This window comes from Anolis sagrei, chromosome 4 (assembly GCF_037176765.1).
Source record: "Anolis sagrei isolate rAnoSag1 chromosome 4, rAnoSag1.mat, whole genome shotgun sequence".
Lineage (NCBI taxonomy): Eukaryota > Metazoa > Chordata > Lepidosauria > Squamata > Dactyloidae > Anolis > Anolis sagrei.
In genome coordinates this window covers 248,320,361-248,339,843 of record NC_090024.1, presented here as the reverse complement: position 1 = coordinate 248,339,843, position 19,483 = coordinate 248,320,361, and the positions used below count along the sequence as shown (strand labels likewise).

The following is a 19,483-nucleotide window of genomic DNA, read 5'->3' as shown; positions in this document are numbered from 1 at the left end:
TCCACCCCCAGGCTGGACGTGAAAGCAGAGCGAGTGGACAAGGGCTTTCCACGCTACACAGACACGCTCTTCGCGGGCGTCCCTCTGGACTCCCAGCATGTCTTCCTCTACAAAGGTAAGGAGGCCCAGCATCAGGGCAGGTGGGCAAGGGGGGGGTGCCCAGGGGGCCCAATGATGCACCTGGGAGGAGGGTGGGGGGTCTCAAGGGGGCCTGAGGAAGCGCCCCCCCCCACACACAAACCCCTTTCCAACTGCCTTGAACTGGGTCCCTCCAAACGAAAGGTGTCTTTCTTCCTTTCCTCCATATTTCATTTTCTCCCTACCTCCTTTTCTTTCTCCTTCCTTCTCTTTTTTCCTCTTTCCCTCCCTCCTTCCTTTTCACCTCCCCTATCCTTCCTTTCATCTCTTTCTTCTCCTCTTTCTTCTTCCTTCCTTCCTTTGCTCTCTCCTCCCTTCCTTTTTCTTTTCTTTCCCATCCTCCCTTTCACCTTTTCCTTCCATCCTTCATCTTCTAATCTTCCTCCCTTTCTTTCTTTCCTTCTTTCCTTCTCTACCTCCCTCCCTCCCTCCTCCCTCCTTTGCTGGCTCCTTCCTTCTCCTTCTCCTCCTCTCTTTTTCTTCCTTCTCTCCCTTTCGCTTTCTCCATCTTTCCTTCTCCTTCTCTTCCTCTCCCTCCTTTCCTCCTTCCCTCCTCTGCTGTCCCCCATCCTTCCTTCTCTCTCTTCTGCTCTTTTCCTTCCTTCCTTCCTTCCTTCCTTCCTTCCTTCCTTCCTTCCTTCCTTCCTTCCTTCCTTTGCTGTCTCCATTCCTTTTTCTTTTTTTCCCAACCTCCCTTTCACCTTTTCCTTCCGTCCTTCATCTTCTAATCTTCCCCCCTTCCTTCCTTCCATCCTTCTCTCCTTTGCTGTCTCCTTCCTTTTACAATTCCTTCCTTCCTTTTCCTTCTTTTCCTCCCATTTCCTTCCTTCTCTCCCTTTCACCTTCTCCATCTTTCCTTCTCTTCTCTTTCCTTCCTTTCCTCCCTCCCTCCTCTGCTGTCCCCCTTCCTCTTTTTTGTCCTCTTTCTTCTCCTTCCTTCCTCCCTCCCTCCCTCCCTCTCCCTCCCTCCCTTCCTTCCTTCCTCCCTCCCCTCCTTTTCTGTCTCCTTCCTTCTCCTTCTCCTCCTCCTCTCCTTCCTTCTCTCCCTTTCGCCTTCTCCATCTTTCCTTCTCCATCGCTTCCTCTTTCCTTCCTTCCCTCCTTTGCTATCCCCCTTTCTTCCTTCTCTCTCTTCTGCTCCTCTTTCTTTTCCTTCCTTCCTTCCCTCCTTCCTTCCTTCCTTCCCTCCATCCCTCCTTTGCTTTCTCCTCCCTTCCTTTTTCTTTTCTTTCCCAACCTCCCTTTCACCTTTTCCTTCCGTTCTTCCTCTTCTAATCTGCCTCCCTTTCCTTCCTTCCTTCCTTCCTTCCTTCCTTCCTTCCTTCCTTCCTTCCTTCCTTCCTTCCTTCTCTCCCTTTCACCTTCTCCATCTTTCCTTCTCTTCTTCTCTTTCCTTCCTTTCCTCCCTCCCTCCTCTGCTGTCCCCCTTCCTTCTCTTTTTTCTCCTCCTTTCTTCTACTCCTCTTTCTTTTTGCTCCTTTTTCTTTTCCTTCCTTCCTTCCTTCCTCCCTTCTTTCCTCCCTTCCTCCTCCCCTCCCTCCCTCCCTCCCTCCCTCCCTTCCTTCCTTCCCTCCCTCCTTCCCTCCCTCCTTTGCTGTCTCCTTCCTTCTACAATAACTTCCTTCCTTTTCCTTCTCCTCCTCTGCATTCTTTTCTTCTCTCCCTTTCACCTTCTTCACCTTTCCTTCTCTTCTCTTTCCTTCCTTTCCTCCCTCCCTCCTCTGCTGCCCCCTTCCTTCCTTCCTTCCTTCCTTCCTTCCTTCCTTCCTTCCTTCCTTCCCCTTCTTCCTCAATTCCTCCCTTCAATTCCTTCTCTCCTTCTTCTTTTCCAGGGAAATACCACTTCTGCCAGTCCCCTTTCTGCTGGCAGGTGAATGCCCAGTACCAGGTGGACAAGGTGGGCTACCTGAAGTACGACGTCCTGAAGTGTCCAGAGCAGCAGTAGGGCCCGTCAGCTAGACGCCAGGGGACCCTCCTGTGACCCCATTTCCTGTGGCCCCGGGGCCCCTGGGCCATCATCCCTTGCCGCTTTAGCCCTGGCTTGGGCTACCAGTCCTTGGAGACGGCCACCATGGGATGCCAGTGTGTCAGGGAGTGGACTGCCCAGCCTCCTTGGCTAGAGGCCTTGCTAAAGCCTTGCTGGATGCGGGAGTTCTGACTGCTGCCACGGAACGGATGAGGCTCAGAGACATTTTGCTTGGCTGTGAACTTGCTGCAAGGGCCCCGCTCTCCTTGCCAGGAAGAGGATGACACTCCTTAGCCTTCACACTCTCTCTCTCTCACACACACAATAAGGCCTCTGTCTTGGCTGCACTCAGTTTCATGTTGCAGCTCTCGCCATCTTGCGCACGTTTGCAATAAAAGAGATCTTGGACCACTGGAAGCATCTCACGTTATTGCATTGCATTGCATTGATTGCACAGCTTGGAAAGCCCGTGCAGCCGTTCGATTGTTGGGTTAGGATTGCATCTATCATGCAAAAGGTCGGCAATTCTGCACCACTTGGGTTGTTTTGCTTCTCGGGTTAAGATAGAAAAGCAGGATGTAAACAGCAACAACAACAACAGCCACACCTCAGTGCTATGCAATCCTGGTTTATTTGTCGTTTGATGAGGCATCAGCATTCTTGGGCGAAGGTGTCTAAAGGCCTTGTGCAACTACAGCTCCCAGGATCCCATAGCACTGGGCCATGGCACTTGATGTGGTCTCGAACTGTATTAATGCAACAGTCTAGATCAGTGTTTCTCAACCTTCCTGAATCCAGTTCCTCATGTTGTGGTGACCCCCAACCATAAAATTATTATATTGTCGAAGGCTTTCATGGCTGGAATCACTGGGTTGTTGTAGGTTTTTTTTAGGCTATATGGCCATGGTCTAGAGCAGCGTTTCTCAACCTGGGGGTCGGGACCTCTGGGGGGGGGGTCGCGAGAGGATGTCAGGGGGGTCACCAAAGACCATCAGAAAACACAGTATTTTCTGTTGTTCATGGGGGTTCTGTGTGAGAAGTCTGGTCCAATTCTGTCGTTGGTGGGGTTCAGAAGGCTCTTTGATAGTCAGTGAACTATAAATCCCAGTAACTACAACTCCCAAATGCCAAGGTCTATTTTCCCCAAACTCCACATTTGGGCATATTGAGTAGTCATGCCAAGTTTGCTCCAGATCCATCATTGTTTGAGTCCACATTGCTCTTTGGTTATAGGTGAACTACAACTCCAAAACTTAAGGTCAATGTCCTCCAAACCCTTCCAGTATTTTCTGTTGGTCATGGGAGTTCTGTGTGCCATGTTTGGTTCAATTCTATCATTGGTGGAGTTCAGAATGCTCTTTGATCGTAAGTGAACTATAAATCCCAGTAACTACAACTCCCAAATGACAAAATCAATAACCCCTGCCCAACTCCATCAGTATTCAAATTTGGGTATATTGGGTATTTGTGCCAAATTTGGTCCAGTGAATAAAAATAGTCTTCCTATCAGATATTTACATTATGATTCATAACAGTAGGAAAATAACAGTTATGAAGTAGCAACAAAAATAATTTTATGATTGGGGGTCACCACAACATGAAGAGCTGTATTAAGGGGTCACGGCATTAGGAAGGCTGAGAACCACTGGTCTAGAGGCATTCTCTCCTGACGTTTCGCCTGCATCTATGGCAACCATCCTCAGAGGTTGTGAGGTCTGTTCGAAGTAGAAAAATTGGTTTATATATCTGTGGAATGACAAAGGACTCTTGTCTGCTGGAGCTAGGTGTGAATGTTTCAACTGACCACCTTGATTAGCATACAATGGGCTGACTGTGCCTGGAGCAAACTTTTGTTGAGAGGTAATTAGATGTCCCTGCCTGCTTCCTCTCTAAAATTATTTATTTTAAGTAATTAATTAAATTAATTATTTTATTATCATAAAATTATTTTCCTTACTACTTCACAACTGTCATTTTGCTACTGTTATCAATCGTAATGTCAATATCTGAAATACAGGATGGATTTTCATTCACTGGACCAAATTTGGCACAAATACCTGATACGCCCAAATTTGAATACTGGTGGGGTTGGGGGGGGGGGGTTGACTTTGTCATTTGGGAGTTGTAGTTGCTGGGATTTATAGTTCACCTGCAATCCAAGAGCATTCTGAACTCCACCAACGATGGAATTGGGCCAAATTTGGCACACAGTTCTCCCATGACCAACAGAAAATACTGGAAGGGTCTGGTGGGCATTGACCTTGAGTTTTGGAGTTGTCGTTCGTCTACATCCAGATTGCACTGTGCACTCAAACAATGAAGGATCTGGACCAAATACTCAGTATGCCCAAATGTGAACACTGGTGGAGAAACTATTTGGGGAAAATAGTTGTAGTTGCTGGGATTTATAGTTCACCTGCAATCAAAGAGCATTCTGAACTCCACCAACGATGGAATTGGGCCAAACTTGGCAAGCAGCACTTCCATGACCAACAGAAAATACTGGAAGGGTCTGGTGGGCATTGACCTTGAGTTTGGGAGTTGTAGTTCACCTACATCCAGATTGCACTGTGGACTCAAACAATGATGGATCTGGACCGAATACTCAGTATGCCCAAATGTGAACACTGGTGGAGTTTGGGGAAAATAGTTGTAGTTGCCGGGATTTATAGTTCACTTGCAATCAAAGAGCATTCTGAACTCCACCAACGATGGAATTGGGCCAGACTTTCCACAGACAACCCTCATGACCAACAGAAAATACATAGGTATCTATCTATATCTATATCTATATATATCCTGCATGGTCTTTCGTGACCCCTCTGACACTCCTGCACGACCCCTCCAGGGGTCCCGACCCCCAGGTTGAGAACCACTGGTCTAGATGCCTCCTAGGACTCCCGAGAGGCCAGGGTCCAAATCCTGGAAGGCAAGCCCTGCTCTCTCAGCCTCAGAGGAAACCAATGGCAAGCCTCCCCTGAGCAAACCTCGCCTTAAGCGGGAAAGGGCTTGCAGGCGCAGAGCAAACATTGGAATAGGTCTCTCTCTATATATACCTTGCATTTACCCGCACAGCTGGGACTCAAGGCTGCCTGCGAGAGGCAAAGAAAGGCTACTCACGTAGCTACACACTAAAAGGTAGGCTTGAAAGGGACGGGAAAGGCCGACGGAATTAAAAGCCACTTAAAACAAACCCATTTGGAAGCGGAAGATCAATAGCGGTAGGACACGTTGAGGGGAAGCCCTTCTATTGGCCCTCCAGGCAGAAGCCTTTGGGGTTCTCGGCATCAAGGTTCTAGGTCCAGCATGGTCCAACTTGGGCCCTCCCTCCCTCCAGGTGTTTTGGACTCCAAGTCCCAGCATTCCTAACAGCCTCAGGCCCTTTCCTTTCCCTCTCAACTGCAGCATGGGGTTGGACTAGATGGCCCAAGGGGTCTCTTCCAACTTTAGGATTCTCTTTCTTACCTGCCTCTCTTTCCCCACGGCTCGAGGCAGGTCACAGCACAGTTAAAAACACACAAATATTAGAAAGGAAATTTGGGGGGAAATTGTTTTACACAACACTGGCAGTTCAAATAGAATTGGCCAGATATTGGAAAAACCCCAGAGAAACCTCCTTTAGAAGAATTGGGAAAATATTGTTCACCTACAATCATATTGTGTCCAATATTGTGTCCAATTCTGGGCACCACAATTCAAGAGAGATATTGACTCTAAGCTGGAATGTGTCCAGAGGAGGGCGACTAAAATAATCAAGGGTCTGGAGAACAAGCCCTATGAGGAGCGGCTTAAGGAGCATTCCGAACCCCACCAACGATGGAATTCAACCAAACTTGGCCAATAGAAAATACTGGGTTTGGTGGGCAGTGTCCTTTGGTTTTGGAGTTGTAGTTCACCTAAATCCAGAAGTCACTGTGGACTCAAACAATGGTGGATCTGGACCAAACTCTACACGAATACTCAATATGTCCAAATGTGAACACTGGTGGAGTTTGGGGAAAATTGAACCTTGACATTTGGGAGTTGTAGTTGCTGGGATTTATAGTTCACCTACAATCAAAGAGCATTCTGAACCCCACCAATGATGGAATTGAACCAAACTTGGCACACTGTTCTCCCATGACCAACAGAAAATACTGGAAGGGTTTGGTGGGCAGTGTCCTTTGGTTTTGGAGTTGTAGTTCACCTACATCCAGAGAGCACTGTGGACTCAAACAATGGTGGATCTGGACCAAACTCTACACGAATACTCAATATGTCCAAATGTGAACACTGGTGGAGTTTGGGGGAAATTGAACCTTGACATTTGGGAGTTGTAGTTGCTGGGATTTATAGTTCACCTACAATCACAGAGCATTCTGAACCCCACCAACGATGGAATTGGGCCAAACTTCCCACACAGAACCGCCAAGGGGGCCACAGCAATGTGTGGCAGGGGACGGCTAGTAGAACATAAAAATTGAACATAAGGACAAAGAGCGGGCCGCATGTGCATAAAAAAAGACAGGGACCAAGTCAAATGTCTAGGCCAGGCCTGGGCCAACACCCTCCATGTGTTTTGGACTCCAAGTCCCACCATTCCTCACAGCCTTGGGCCCCTTCCTTCCTTTTCCCCCTCAGCCGTTTAAGCGGAAAAGGAAAGGGAAAGGGGAAAAGGAAGGAAGGGGCCTGAGGCTGTAGGCCATGAGGAATGGTGGGAGTTGAAGTCCAAAACACCTGGAGGGAGGGCTCAAGTTGGCCCAGGCCTGGCTCTGGTACCTTGGTGGTCTATAGGTGTCCCTTTAAACCACCTGCTGGGTTTGGAGAGGATGGATCTTCAAAAAGAATCTGCGAAGCCAATCTCCTCCAAGATGAACTGAACCCCCTCAACTGGGCTCTCCAGGCCAATGGAGACTCCACCTCAGACATCAGAAGAGCTGCAAGACCACCGAGAAGAAGCCACGAGAGTCAAGATGAAGATCTACCCAGAGGGAAAGTGTTCCTGCCAGACATCAAGGGAACCACTGACCACATAGGGAAGCTGATGAGGAAACACAACATACAAACAATCTACAAACCCACCAAGAAAATCCAACCAATGCTACGTTCAGCAAAGGACAAGAGGGATCCTCTCACCTCTGCAGGAGACAACCGTGTACCATGCAGCTGTGGACAAGTCTACATAGGGACCACCACACGCAGTATTGCTCAGACACGCATCAAGGAACATGAAAGGCACTGCAGACTACTCCAACCAGAGACGTCAGCCATAGCAGAGCACCTGAGGAACCAACCTGGACACAGCATATGATTTGAGAACACAGAAATGCTGGACCACACCAACAACCACCATGTCAGGCTACACAGAGAAGCCACTGAAATCCACAAGAAGCATGTGGACAATTTCAACAGAAAGGAAGAGACCATGAAAATGAACAAAATCTGGCTACCAGTATTAAAAAAAACTCCAAAATTGCAACAGCAAAACAGCAGAGAGGAAACAAACAAGGACATCTAATAACCTCTCAACAAAAGATTCTCCCAGGCTCAGCCAGGCCTTCAAATGCTAATGAAGGTGGTCAGTTGAAACATTCACACCTAGCTCCAGCAGAGAAGAGTCCTTTGCCCCACCCCAGTCATTCCACAGATATATAAACCCTTTGTCCTAATTCCAACAGACCTCACTCCCTCTGAGGATACTTGCCATAGATGCAGGCGAAACGTCAGGAGAAATGCCTCTAGAACATGGCCCTATAGCCCGAAAAAACCCACAAGAACCTAGGATGGATCTTGTTTGGACGGAAATGCAGCCAGAGTATTCCTCAGCTGATTCCCACCCAAGTGTGAAGGGGGGGGGGGGGGCACATTTGCCTTGGATGAAGGCTAGAGGCAAGGTGGGGGGGGGGGGCTGGGGGTCTTCCCTTTTGCATTGAAGTGATGCTCCTATGTCATCAACTCCACTGGACTGAAGGTCATGTTGTCCGAATGCCCAAAGATGGCTGTCTCCCTAGGTAATTCCTCTACTCCCAACTCAAGAAGGGGAAATGTAATGTTGGTGGACAGAAAAAGAGATTGAAAGATGGGCTTAAAGCCAACCTTAAAAACTCTGGCATTGACACCAAGAGGAAACTGGGAAGCCCTGGCTTTTGAGTGCTCTAGCTGGAGGTCAGCTGTGACCAGCAGTGCTGCAGAATTCAAAAAAGGCAAGAATGGAGGGCAAAAAGGAGAAATATGCTAATCAGAAATAGAATAGGTTCTTGTGGGGTTTTTTTTCGGGTTATAGGCCCATGTTCTAGAGACATTCTCTCCTGACATTTCGCCTGCATCTATGGCAAGCATCCTCAGAGGTTGTGAGGTCTGTTGGAAATAGGAAAAAGGGTTAATATATCTGTGGAATGGCTGGGGTGGGGCAAAGAGCTCTTCTCTGCTGGAGCTAGGGGTGAATGTTTCAACTGATCACCTTCATTAGCATTTGAAGGCTTGGCTGAGCCTGGGAAAATCTTTTGTTGAGAGGTGTTAAGATGTGGCTGGTTGTTTCCTCTCTGCTGTTTTGCTGTTATAATTTTAGAGTTTTTTAATACTGGTAGCCAGATTTTGTTCATTTTTATGGTCTCAGCCAAGCCTTCAAATGCTAATCAAGGTGGTCGGTTGAAACATTCACATCTAGCTCCAGCAGACAAGAGGCCTTTGCCCCACCCTGGTCATTCCACAGATATATAAACCCATTGTCCTAATTCCAACAGACCTCACTCCCTCTGAGGATGCTTGCCATAGATGCAGGTGAAACGTCAGGAGAAAATGCCTCTAGAACATGGCCATATAGCCCGAAAAAAACCCACAAGAACCTAGTGATTCCGGCCATGAAAGCCTTCGACAATACAGAAATATAATGTTGGTGGACAGGAAAGAGATTGGAAGATGGGCTCAAAGCCAACCTTAAAAAGTGTGGCATAGACACCGAGGGAGAACAGGGAAACCCTGGCCCTTGAGTTCAGCTGTGATCAGCAGTGCTGCAGAAACCCTGGCCCTTGAGTTCAGCTGGGACCAGCAGTGCTGCAGAAACCCTGGCCCTTGAGTTCAGCTGGGACCAGCAGTGCTGCAGAATTTGAAGAGGCACGAGTGGAGGGTGAAAGAGTCTAAGTCAGGAAGCCACTTCCCCTTGGGATGAGGTTGGCTACACCTGGAAGACCATCACCCTCGACCCACGAGGGATCGCCTAATTAAGTAAGCCTCCTTGGGAGCCGGTGGCGGTGAGTTCCGGGGGTCAGCCCCGGGAGTGACGTCAGCGGTGACGAAAGCGGAGCCCCCCCTCTCTCGGTGTGTGTGTGTGTGTGCTGCCCTGCCTGCGCGAACCCGGGGGCGCTAGGACCGCGGGGCGCCTCCGTCTTTGCTTGCCTTTTTGCCTCCATCCCTCCTTTGGAGCATCCCTCTTTCCTTCCTTCTTTCCTTCTTTCCTTTCGGCCGGGCGCGTCCACTTGTGGCCGGAGGAGGAGGAGGAGGAGGAGGAGGAGGCAGGCTCGGCCATGAGCCGCCGCTTCACGGTCACCGCCGGCGAGGAGCCCCCCTCCAGGCAGGCGGGCGGGGACCCCTCCCCTACGCAGGTGCAGGCAGGTAAGACACCGGCGGAGAGGGGGGGGGAGGAGGAGGAAGAGGGAGACCATCAGGGTGGGTATGCCTGGAGGACCCCCTCCCCCGAGACCCCTCCCCCGAGACCCCCGCCCTCTTCCACTGGGGAAGGAGGGAGGGGGGTGGTCTGGGGGGTGATGGTGGGGGACCCCTCCCCAACGCAGGTGCAGGCAGGTAAGCCACCGGGGGGAAGGGAGGGGGGGCAGGAGGAGGATGAAGAGGAAGACCACCAGGATGGGGACCCCCTCCCCCGAGACTTCCCCCGAGACCCCTCCCCTCTTCCACTGGGGAAGGAGGGAGGGGGGTGGTCTGGGGGGTGATGGTGGGCCCCTCCCTCACCCCCTCCCCGTCCCTCCTACGCCGTTTAATTGGGGAGGGGCGGCAGGAAGAGGAGGAGGACCCCGCCCCAGGTTTGGCCTCGATTCCAAGGGGTTTGGGGGGAGGGAGGAAGGGGGAGAGAGACCCCTCCCCATTCCCAGAACAGGGCCTCATGAAGGCGGCTGCGCTGAGGCTGACACGCCCCCTCCCTCTATATATTGGGGGGGGGCTTCACACACACACACACACACACACACACTCCCTCCTCGGCCAAGGGGGCACATGGGGATACATTGGCCCTCCCTCTATTTTGGGGGGGTAGGGGTCTTCATACATACACCCTGGTCATGGGGCTCCAATGGGCTATTGGCAAGACACTCTGTGCATGCTCAAAGAATGTAGTCTTATGTGGCGGGGCTGGAACGACACTCTGTGCATGCTCAGGGACATGGGCTTCTGTGATGGGGACTCAGAACCTGACTGTGGGTTGTATGAGGAGACCATAAAGCCACTCTGTACAGGCTGTGGGAATGCAGGAGGGAGGCGATAAGCACACTCTGGACATGCTCAGAGGCACATGGTTGTGTGACGAGACGGGAAAGCCACTCTGTACATGCTCACGGGCATGCAGTTTTATGTGATGGGGACTGAAAATACATTCTGTACATGCTCAGAGGCATGTGGCTATGTGATGGGGCTGGGAACGCACTGTGTACATGCTCATGGGTTGTGTGATGAGACTGGAAAGCCACTCTGGACATGCTCAGAGGCATGCGGTTTATGTGACGGGGGCTGAAAATACATTCTGTACATGCTCAGAAGCATGTGGCTATGTGATGGGGCTGGGAATGCACTGTGTACATGCTCATGGGTTGTGTGATGAGACTGGAAAGCCACTCTCAACATGCTCAGGGCTATGTGGTTTATGTGATGGGGACTGGAAATGCATTCTGTACATGCTCACAGGTATGTAGTTATGTGATGGGAACTGGGAATGCACTCTGTACCTGCCAGTGGGTTATGTGATGAGACTGGAAAGCCACTCTGTACATGCTCAGAGGCATGTGGTTATATGATGGGGTCTGCACATGCTCATGGGTTGTGTGACGAGACTGGAAAGCTACTCTACCCAGGATGAGGGGCATGTGGTTATGTGAGGGAGACAGGAAGCACACCCCACCTGCTCGAAGTAATGTAGTTTATGTGATGGGGACCTGAAATGCATTCTGTACATGCTCAGAGGCATGTGACTATGTGTTGGGGACAGGGAACGCACTCTGTACCTGCCAATGGGTTGTGTGATGGGGACTGGAAATGCATTCTGTACATACTCAAAGGCATGTGGTTATGTGATGGGGACTGGGAAGCACACCCCACCTGCTCGAAGTAATGTGGTTTTAGGTGATGGGGACTGGAAATGCCCTCTGTACATGCTCAGATGCACATGGCTATGTGTTGTGGACCGGGAACGCACGATGTACCTGCCAGTGTGACTGGAAAGCCACTCTGGACATGCTCAGGGCCATGTGGTTTTATATGATGAGGACTGGGAATGCATTCTGTACATGCTCAGAGGCATGTGGTTATGTGATGGGGACTGGGAACGCACTCTGTACATGCTCAAAGGCATCTGGTTATATGATGGAGTGGGAACACACTCTGTACCTGCCAGTGGGTTGTGTGACGAGACTGGAAAGCCACTCTGGACATGCTCAGGGGCATGTGGTTTATGCGACGGGGACTGGGAATACATTCTGCACATGCTCAGAGGCACGTGGTTATGTGATGGGGTTTGGGGACACAGTCTCTACCTGCCAGTGGGTTGTGTGACGGGGACTGGAAATGCATTCTGTGCATGCCCAGAGGCATCTGGTTATGTGATGGGGACTGGGAACGCACTCTGTATATGCTCGGGTTGTGTGACGAGACTTGACAGCCACTCTCGACATGCTCAGGGGCATGTGATTTTATGTGACGGGGGCTGCAAATGCATTCTGTATATGCTCAGACGCATGTGGCTATGTGTTGGGCACTGGGAACGCACTCTGTACCTGCCAGTGGGTTGTGTGACGAGACTGGAAAGCCACTCTGGACATGCTCAGGGGCATGTGGTTTATGTGAGGGGGACTGGAAATGCATTCTGTACATGCTCAGAGGCACATGGTTATGTGATGGGGTCTGGGAACGTACTTTGTATGTGCTCATGGATTGTGTGACGAGACTGGAAAGCTACTCAGGATGAGGGGCACATAGTTATGTGAGGGAGACGAGAAGCACACCCTACCTCTTTGGAGTAATGTGGTTTTATGTGACGGGGACTGGAAATGTCCTCTGTACATGTTCAGATGCACATGGCTATGTGATGCCAGAATTCTTTTGGTCATGGGACTATGGGGGGATGGGCTACCTCTTGCCTGTGTTCAGGTGGCGGCCCTTGGAGGAAAAGGAAAACCGCAAAGGTGCAAAGAGGGTGGCCAGAGGTGCCTTTCCCCACACTAGGATGGTACTTCGTGCCTTCTGTGTTGCACAGGGCTGCCTTAGGGACTCCCTGCCACCTGTTGCAGGGATGGGGACCAACCTGGTTTGGGGTGCAGGTGCTTCGATCAGGAGTGCAACAAGGCACCCTCATGGGCACATGGGCACACTCTTCTCGGTGGCACAGCATCGTTGGTGCAGCAGAAAGCCTTTAAAATGATGCCAAGTTGGCTTCTCCTCGGTGGCCCTTCTCTGGATGAGGAACAGCCTATGTGGGTCACAAAGTGAGGTTCTAATGGCACCAATGTGGCCTTTTCAGGGAGACATCTGTTGTCCCCACCCCCACCCCACAATAGCTAGGGGTTTGGGCTTTGCAATGACAGAAAGAGAGCAGGATGGAGGGTGGGCAAAGGCCACAGAGAGGAAGAGGACCATGGACCCTTTGGTGGTCCAGGCTGGCTCCCAAGCCTCCCTTTCTCTCTGTGAGGTGTGGCTTTGCAGGTAGAACCATAGAATCCTTGAGTTGGTGGGCCACCCAGCCCAACCCTATTCTGCCAAGAAGCAGGGAAATCACCTTCAAAGCACCCCCAACAGATGGCCACCCAGCCTCTGCTTCAAAGCCTCCAAAGAAGGAGCCTCCACCACATCCCAGGCCTGTACGTGAGGCTTTTTCCTCTCTCTCAGAAATAAATGGACAGGAAGGTTTCCATTCTTGACATATCTATTTCTATTAGATTATAGATCTTTATTAATTGCATTTTAGATCAATGTATGGCCCCAAATGCCTTTGCAGCTGGAGGTGGTGCACAAACCTGCCCCTTCTATTGGCTCATGGAGTGATGCTTTGCAAACTCCAAAGAGAGCCACGTACCCCTCCAGAGCAAAAACCCACCAATGGAGACACCATCAAAGCCCTCCCGACTGATGGCCATCCAGCTCCTGCTTTAAAACCTCCAGAGAAGATGGAGACTTCACCCGACTCCAAAGGCAACAACAGATTTTGCCATGAAACACCTTTCATGTCCAGGAGTTTCTTCCTAATGTTTAGGTGGAATCTCTTTTCCTTCCATTTGAACCCATTCTCTAGACCAGCAGAAAGCCAGCCTGGCTCTTCCTCCTCAATGGGACATCCTTTCAGATATTTTAGCCTGGCTCTCATGTCCTTTCTCAGCCTTCAACTCCAACCTTGGGCTTGGCATGCATTCGTCGATATGCACTGGACTCCTAGGTGCAGACCCTCCATTGCGCGGCACAAATCTCTGCGCAGATCGCGTTTCAGGACATTTCTGTTTGAAGAGTGATATTGTGCAAGCGAAGGCAGAATGCGCGGTGTAGGGACGCCCCTGGAGCACCTCAAGGCACAACTGCACGGTTGCGCTCAATGACAACTTCTGCAACCTTGAAGTGAGTTTGGATCTTCCACCAAAAAAGCTGAATCACCTCTAGAAGGAATTTGGATGTGAATTGGACACCGGCTGGACCTTGGCCAAGGAAGGAGGAAAGTGAATCAAAAGCAGGAACACACACACACAGAGACACACAATGACACACACACACACGTCTCCCCAATTCAGGGCACATCAGCCACAACTGCCAGCCTTGAAGCTAGGGCAGACATCATAAGGTCATAGGAAGGGATCCCTCAGGGCCATCCAGTCCAACCCTCTCCAAGACCTCCCAAGATGGGGAGACCACCGCCCTCTATGGCCATCCGTACTCAGCTCTTAAGAAGTCATAGGTCTGGAAGGAACCTCTAAAGGCGATCCAGCTGAACCCCCTTTTGCCATGCAAGAAGACACAATCAAAGCCTTCCCAATAGATGGCCATCTAGCCTCCTCTTTACAATTCCAGAGAAGGAGACTCTGCTGGACTCCCAAGCGGAATGTATTCCACCAGAGTTGGAAGAGACCCCAAAGGCCATGCCGTCCAACCCTATTCTGGAGGCAGGAAGACACAACCCAAGCCCTACCAACAGATGGCCACTGATTCCTTGTTCCAGAATCTTGTGAGAAGGAGACTCCGCTGGACTCCCAGGCAGAGCCGATTCCAGGGTCAACCCCTCTGACCATTGATTCTTGCCATTTGAATCCAACTGGTTCATGTTCTGCAAAAAAGCAGATGGATCCCACCTTCCAAGGGATCCATTGGGCCTAAACAGCACCAGGTCAAGGAGAATGAGAGCAAAAGGTACAGTGCAAAAGCCTCTCACTTCTTCCCAAACTCTGACCAGGCAGACAGAGGCCTGAGCAACATCCAGCCACTCCGGCGGTGCCACTCCTTTGTGCATCCCCACACTCGCCCTGGATGAGTAGGCCTGAGGACGATGGGTTTTAGTGGCCACTCACCTCCCCTTCCCTTGTGCCTCCCAATGGCCTCCTCCACAGACCACTCCACTTCCAGGCATCGTTATGCCACCAGTAGCGCTTTCCATCGATTCGCTTGGAAGGAGGAATTCCCACCAGTGCAAGTGGACCAACCTCCACTTGCAATGGACTTGCTGTAAAGAGAACTGTATTGACTCAAATCTCATGCTCACCTTTTCTGGTGAATTTGGATAGAACGTTTATCAGCTTTCTATCAATGCATCTTAAAGAGTGGGGCAAAACCTGCAAAAACTCTGGTTAAAATGCACCCGTTAGTCTCAAAGATGGCACCGGATTCCGATAGAAGAAGGCCTACAAGCCACTCTAAACACCTTCGCAGAAGCATACGAGAAGCTTGGCCTGTCACTGAACATCAAGAATACCAAAGTGCTCTTCCAACAAAAGGCACCAGCCAACCCGCCTCCAATGCCAGAGATACAGCTTAATGATATCACATTAGAAAATGCGGACTATTTCCGCGCCCTTGGCATCCACCTCTCCACAAGAGTCAACATCGACACCGAAATACAACACCGCCTGAGCTCTGTGAGTGCAGCATTCTTCTGAATGAAGCAGAGAGTGTTTGAGGGCATCCGTAGAGAGACCAAAGCTATTGTCCTCCCAGCCCTGCTATATGCCTGCAAAACATGGACTGTCTACAGATGCCACATGCAACTCCTGGAACGATTCCATCAGCGCTGCCTCTGGAAAATCCTGCAAATCTCTTGGGAAGACAGGCAGACAAACATCAGCGTGCTGGAAGAAGAAGCAAAGACCACCAGCACTGAAGCGATGGTCCTCCGCCATCACCTCCGCTGGACTGGCCACATTGTCCGGATGCCCAACCACCGTTTCCCAAAGCAGTTGCTCTACTCTGAACTTAAGAACGGAAAACGGAACGTTGGTGGACAGGAAGAGAGATTTAAAGATGGGCTCAAAGCCAACCTTAAAAACTCTGGCATAGACACTGAGAACTGGGAAGCCCTGGCCTTTGAGCGCTCCAGCTGGAGGTCAGCTGTGACCAGCAGTGCTGTAGAATTTGAAGAGGCATGGATGGAGGGCGAAAGAGAGAAACGTGCTAAGAGGAAGGCGTAGCAAGCCAACCCCGACCGGGACCGCCTTCCACCTGGAAACAAATGCCCTCACTGCGGAAGAAGATGCAGGTCAAGAAATCGGCTCCACAGTCACCTATGGATCCACCACCAGAACACCAACCTTGGAGGACCATCATCCTTGGACTACGAGGGATCACCCAAGTAAGTAAGTAAGCACTAGATTCTGTCTGTCTTGCTTTCTTTTTTGTTTGGAAGCAGACTGAGAGCTTGGTGCTCCTTTTGGGAACTCCAATGAGCAGACTGTTCACATTTCTGTCTCAGTTTTTAGCGTTCAGAACACAACCATGTTTCAAAACATCTGAACATGAGGAAGAACTTCCTGACTGTGAGAGTTGTTCAGCAGTGGAACTCTCTGCCCCGGAGTGTGGTGGAGGCTCCTTCCTTCTTTGGAAGCTTTTAAGCAGAGGCTGGATGGCCATTTGTCAGGGGTGATTTGAATGCAATATTCCTGCTTCTTGGCAGAATGGGGTTGGACTGGATGATGGCCCAGGAGGTCTCTTCCAACTCTTTGATTCTATGATCAAATAAATAATAATAATAATAATAATAATAATAATAATAATAATAATTTAAAACCTCTAAAATTACAACAGCACAACAACAGAGAGGAAACAAACAAGGACATCTAATCACCTCTCAACAAAAGATTGCTCCAGGCACTGTCAGGCCATTATATGCTAATCAAGGTGGTCAGTTGAAACATTCCCACCCAGCTCCAGCAGACAAGAGTCCTTTGTCCCACCCTGGTCATTCCACAGATATAGAAACCCCTTTTCCTAGTTCCAACAGACCTCACTACCTCTGAGGATGCTTGCCATAGATACAGGCGAAACATCAGGAGAGAATGCCTCTAGACCATGGCCATATAGCCCGAAAAAACCTACAACAACCCAGTTGTTGTTGCATTTATATCCCGTTTCTTCTCTCTCGAAGGAGACTCTGGCCCCTTCTACACTGCCATATCAAATCCCGAATATGTGCTTTGAACTGGATTACATGGCTCAGATAACCCAGGCTCAGATAACCCAGTCCAAAGCAGATAATGTGGACTACTACCTGCTTTGATAACCTGGGTTCTATGGCAGTGTGGAAAGGGCCTCAAAAGGACAAGACGAAGCTTCCTCCGCAAACCATCACACGGCCAGGTTTTGCCGCTGCAGAATTCAAAGGAAATGCCAGGCTTTCCTTCCAAATTTCCAAAGAAAAGCTGCTCCCATCTTTCAAGAGAGAGAAGAAGACTCGGAGGACACATGCGGCTTGTTGGAAATGCTTCTGGGGCGCAGTTCTGCTTTCAAATAGCGCGCTGGCTCCCATGTGCTTCGCATGCCTCTTGCTTTCTGCTGCTGCCGCGACAGGGCTTTGGAGACCCAGTAGAAGTCCCAGCAGAAGACTGGAGGAGGGGCAAGAAGGGGAAAAAAGAAGCCCCAAACAATGACCAATGGCCAGTCAGCCTGACATCAAGACCAGGAAAGATTCTGGAGCAGATAATGAAGGAGGAAGCCTGCAATCACTTCGATAGGAATGCTGTGATCACTCAGAGTCAGCATGGATGTCTCAAAAACAGGTCATGCCTTGTCTTTGAGAAGAGCGGCAAGCTTGGTAGATGCAGGGAATGCTGTGGATGGAGCAGATCTTGAGTTCAGAAAGGCCTTCAACAAGGAAGTCATGCTCCCCATGCTCTATTCTGCTTTGGTTAGACCACATCTGGAATATTGTGTCCAATTCTGGGCACCACAATTCAAGAGAGATATTGACTCTAAGCTGGAATGTGTCCAGAGGAGGGCGACTAAAATGATCAGGGGTCTGGAGAACAAGCCCTATGAGGAGCGGCTTAAGGAGCTGGGCATGTTTAGCCTGAAGAAGAGAAGGCTGAGAGGAGATATGATAGCCATGTATAAATATGTGAGAGGAAGCCACAGAGAGGAGGAGGGAGCAAGCTTCCTTTCTGCTTCCCTGGAGACTAGGACGCAATGGAACAGTGGCTTCAAACTCCAAGAGAGGAGATTCCATCTGAACATGAGGAAGAACTTCCTGACTGTGAGAGCCGTTCAGCAGTGGAACTCTCTGCCCCGGAGTCTGGTGGAGGCTCCTTCTTTGGAGGCTTTGAAAAAGAGGCTGGATGGCCATTTGTCAGGGGTGATTAGAATGCAATATTCCTGCTTCTTGGCAGAATGGGGTTGGACCGGATGATGGCCCAGGAGGTCTCTTCCAACTCTTTGATTATTATTATTATTATTATTATTATTATTATTATTATTATTATTATTATTATTTAAAACCTCTAAAATTACAACAGCACAACAACAGAGTGGAAACAAACAAGGACATCTAATCACCTCTCAACAAAAGATTCCCCCAGGCACTGTCAGGCCATTATATGCTAATCAAGGTGGTCAGTTGAAACATTCCCACCTAGCTCCAGCAGACAAGAGTCCTTTGTCCCACCCTGGTCATTCCACAGATATATAAACCCCTTTTCCTAGTTCCAACAGACCTCACTACCTCTGAGGATGCTTGCCATAGATGCAGGCGAAACGTCAGGAGAGAATGCCTCTAGACCATGGCCATACAGCCCGAAAAAACCTACAACAACCCAGTTGTTGTTGCATTTATATCCCGTTTCTTCTCTCTTGAAGGAGACTCTGGCCCCTTCTACACTGCCATATCAAATCCCAAATATGTGCTTTGAACTGGATTACATGGCTCAGATAACCCAGGCTCAGATAACCCAGTCCAAAGCAGATAATGTGGACTACTACCTGCTTTGATAACCTGGATTCTATGGCAGTGTGGAAGAGGCCTCAAAAGGACAAGAGGAAGCCACCTTCTCAAACCATCACATGGCCAGGTTTTGCTGCTGCAGAACCCAAAGGAAATGCAAGGCTTTCCTTCCAAATTTCCAAAGAAAAGCTGCTCCCATCTTTCAAGAGAGAGAAGAAGACTCGGAGGCCACATGCGGCTTGTTGGAAATGCTTCTGGGGCGCAGTTTTGCTTCCAAACAGTGCGCTGGCTCCCATGTGCTTCGCATGCCTCTTGCTTTCTGCTGGGCTTTGGAGACCCAGGAGAAGTCCCAGCAGAAGACTAGAGGAGGGCCAAGAAGGGGGGAGGGGGGAAGAGGGCCCAAACAATGACCAATGGCCAGTCAGCCTGACATCAAGACCAGGAAAGATTCTGGAGCAGATCATGAAGAAGGAAGCCTGCAATCACTTCGATAGGAATGCTGTGATCACTCAAAGTCAGTGTGTTGTTGTTCATTCGTTTAGTCGTCTCCGACTCTTCGTGACCTCATGGACCAGCCCACGCCAGAGCTCCCTGTCGGCCGTCACCACCCCCAGCTCCCTCAAGGTCAGTCCAGTCACTTCAAGGATGCCATCCATCCATCTTGCCCTTGGTCGGCCCCTCTTCCTTTTTCCTTCCACTTTCCCCAGCATAATTGTCTTCTCTAGGCTTTCCTGTCTCCTCATGATGTGGCCAAAGTATTTCAATTTTGTCTCTAGTATCTT

At 50.0% G+C, this 19,483-nt stretch overlaps 2 protein-coding genes across 2 annotated transcripts in view; both read left to right on the top strand.

The window, feature by feature from the left end:
• The window catches only part of MMP9 (matrix metallopeptidase 9), a 33,138-nt gene extending 30,623 nt beyond the window's left edge, over nucleotides 1-2,515 (top strand). Inside the window, exons 12-13 of the mRNA XM_067468332.1 lie at nucleotides 12-115; nucleotides 1,971-2,515. Coding sequence (XP_067324433.1) covers nucleotides 12-115; nucleotides 1,971-2,083 — 217 coding nt within the window. The 3' untranslated portion in view covers nucleotides 2,084-2,515. The remainder of the gene's footprint in view (nucleotides 1-11; nucleotides 116-1,970) is intronic.
• Nucleotides 2,516-9,519: 7,004 nt separating this feature from the next.
• The window catches only part of SLC12A5 (solute carrier family 12 member 5), a 229,578-nt gene continuing 219,614 nt past the window's right edge, over nucleotides 9,520-19,483 (top strand). The window contains exon 1 of the mRNA XM_060771791.2: nucleotides 9,520-9,694. Coding sequence (XP_060627774.2) covers nucleotides 9,607-9,694 — 88 coding nt within the window. The 5' untranslated portion in view covers nucleotides 9,520-9,606. The remainder of the gene's footprint in view (nucleotides 9,695-19,483) is intronic.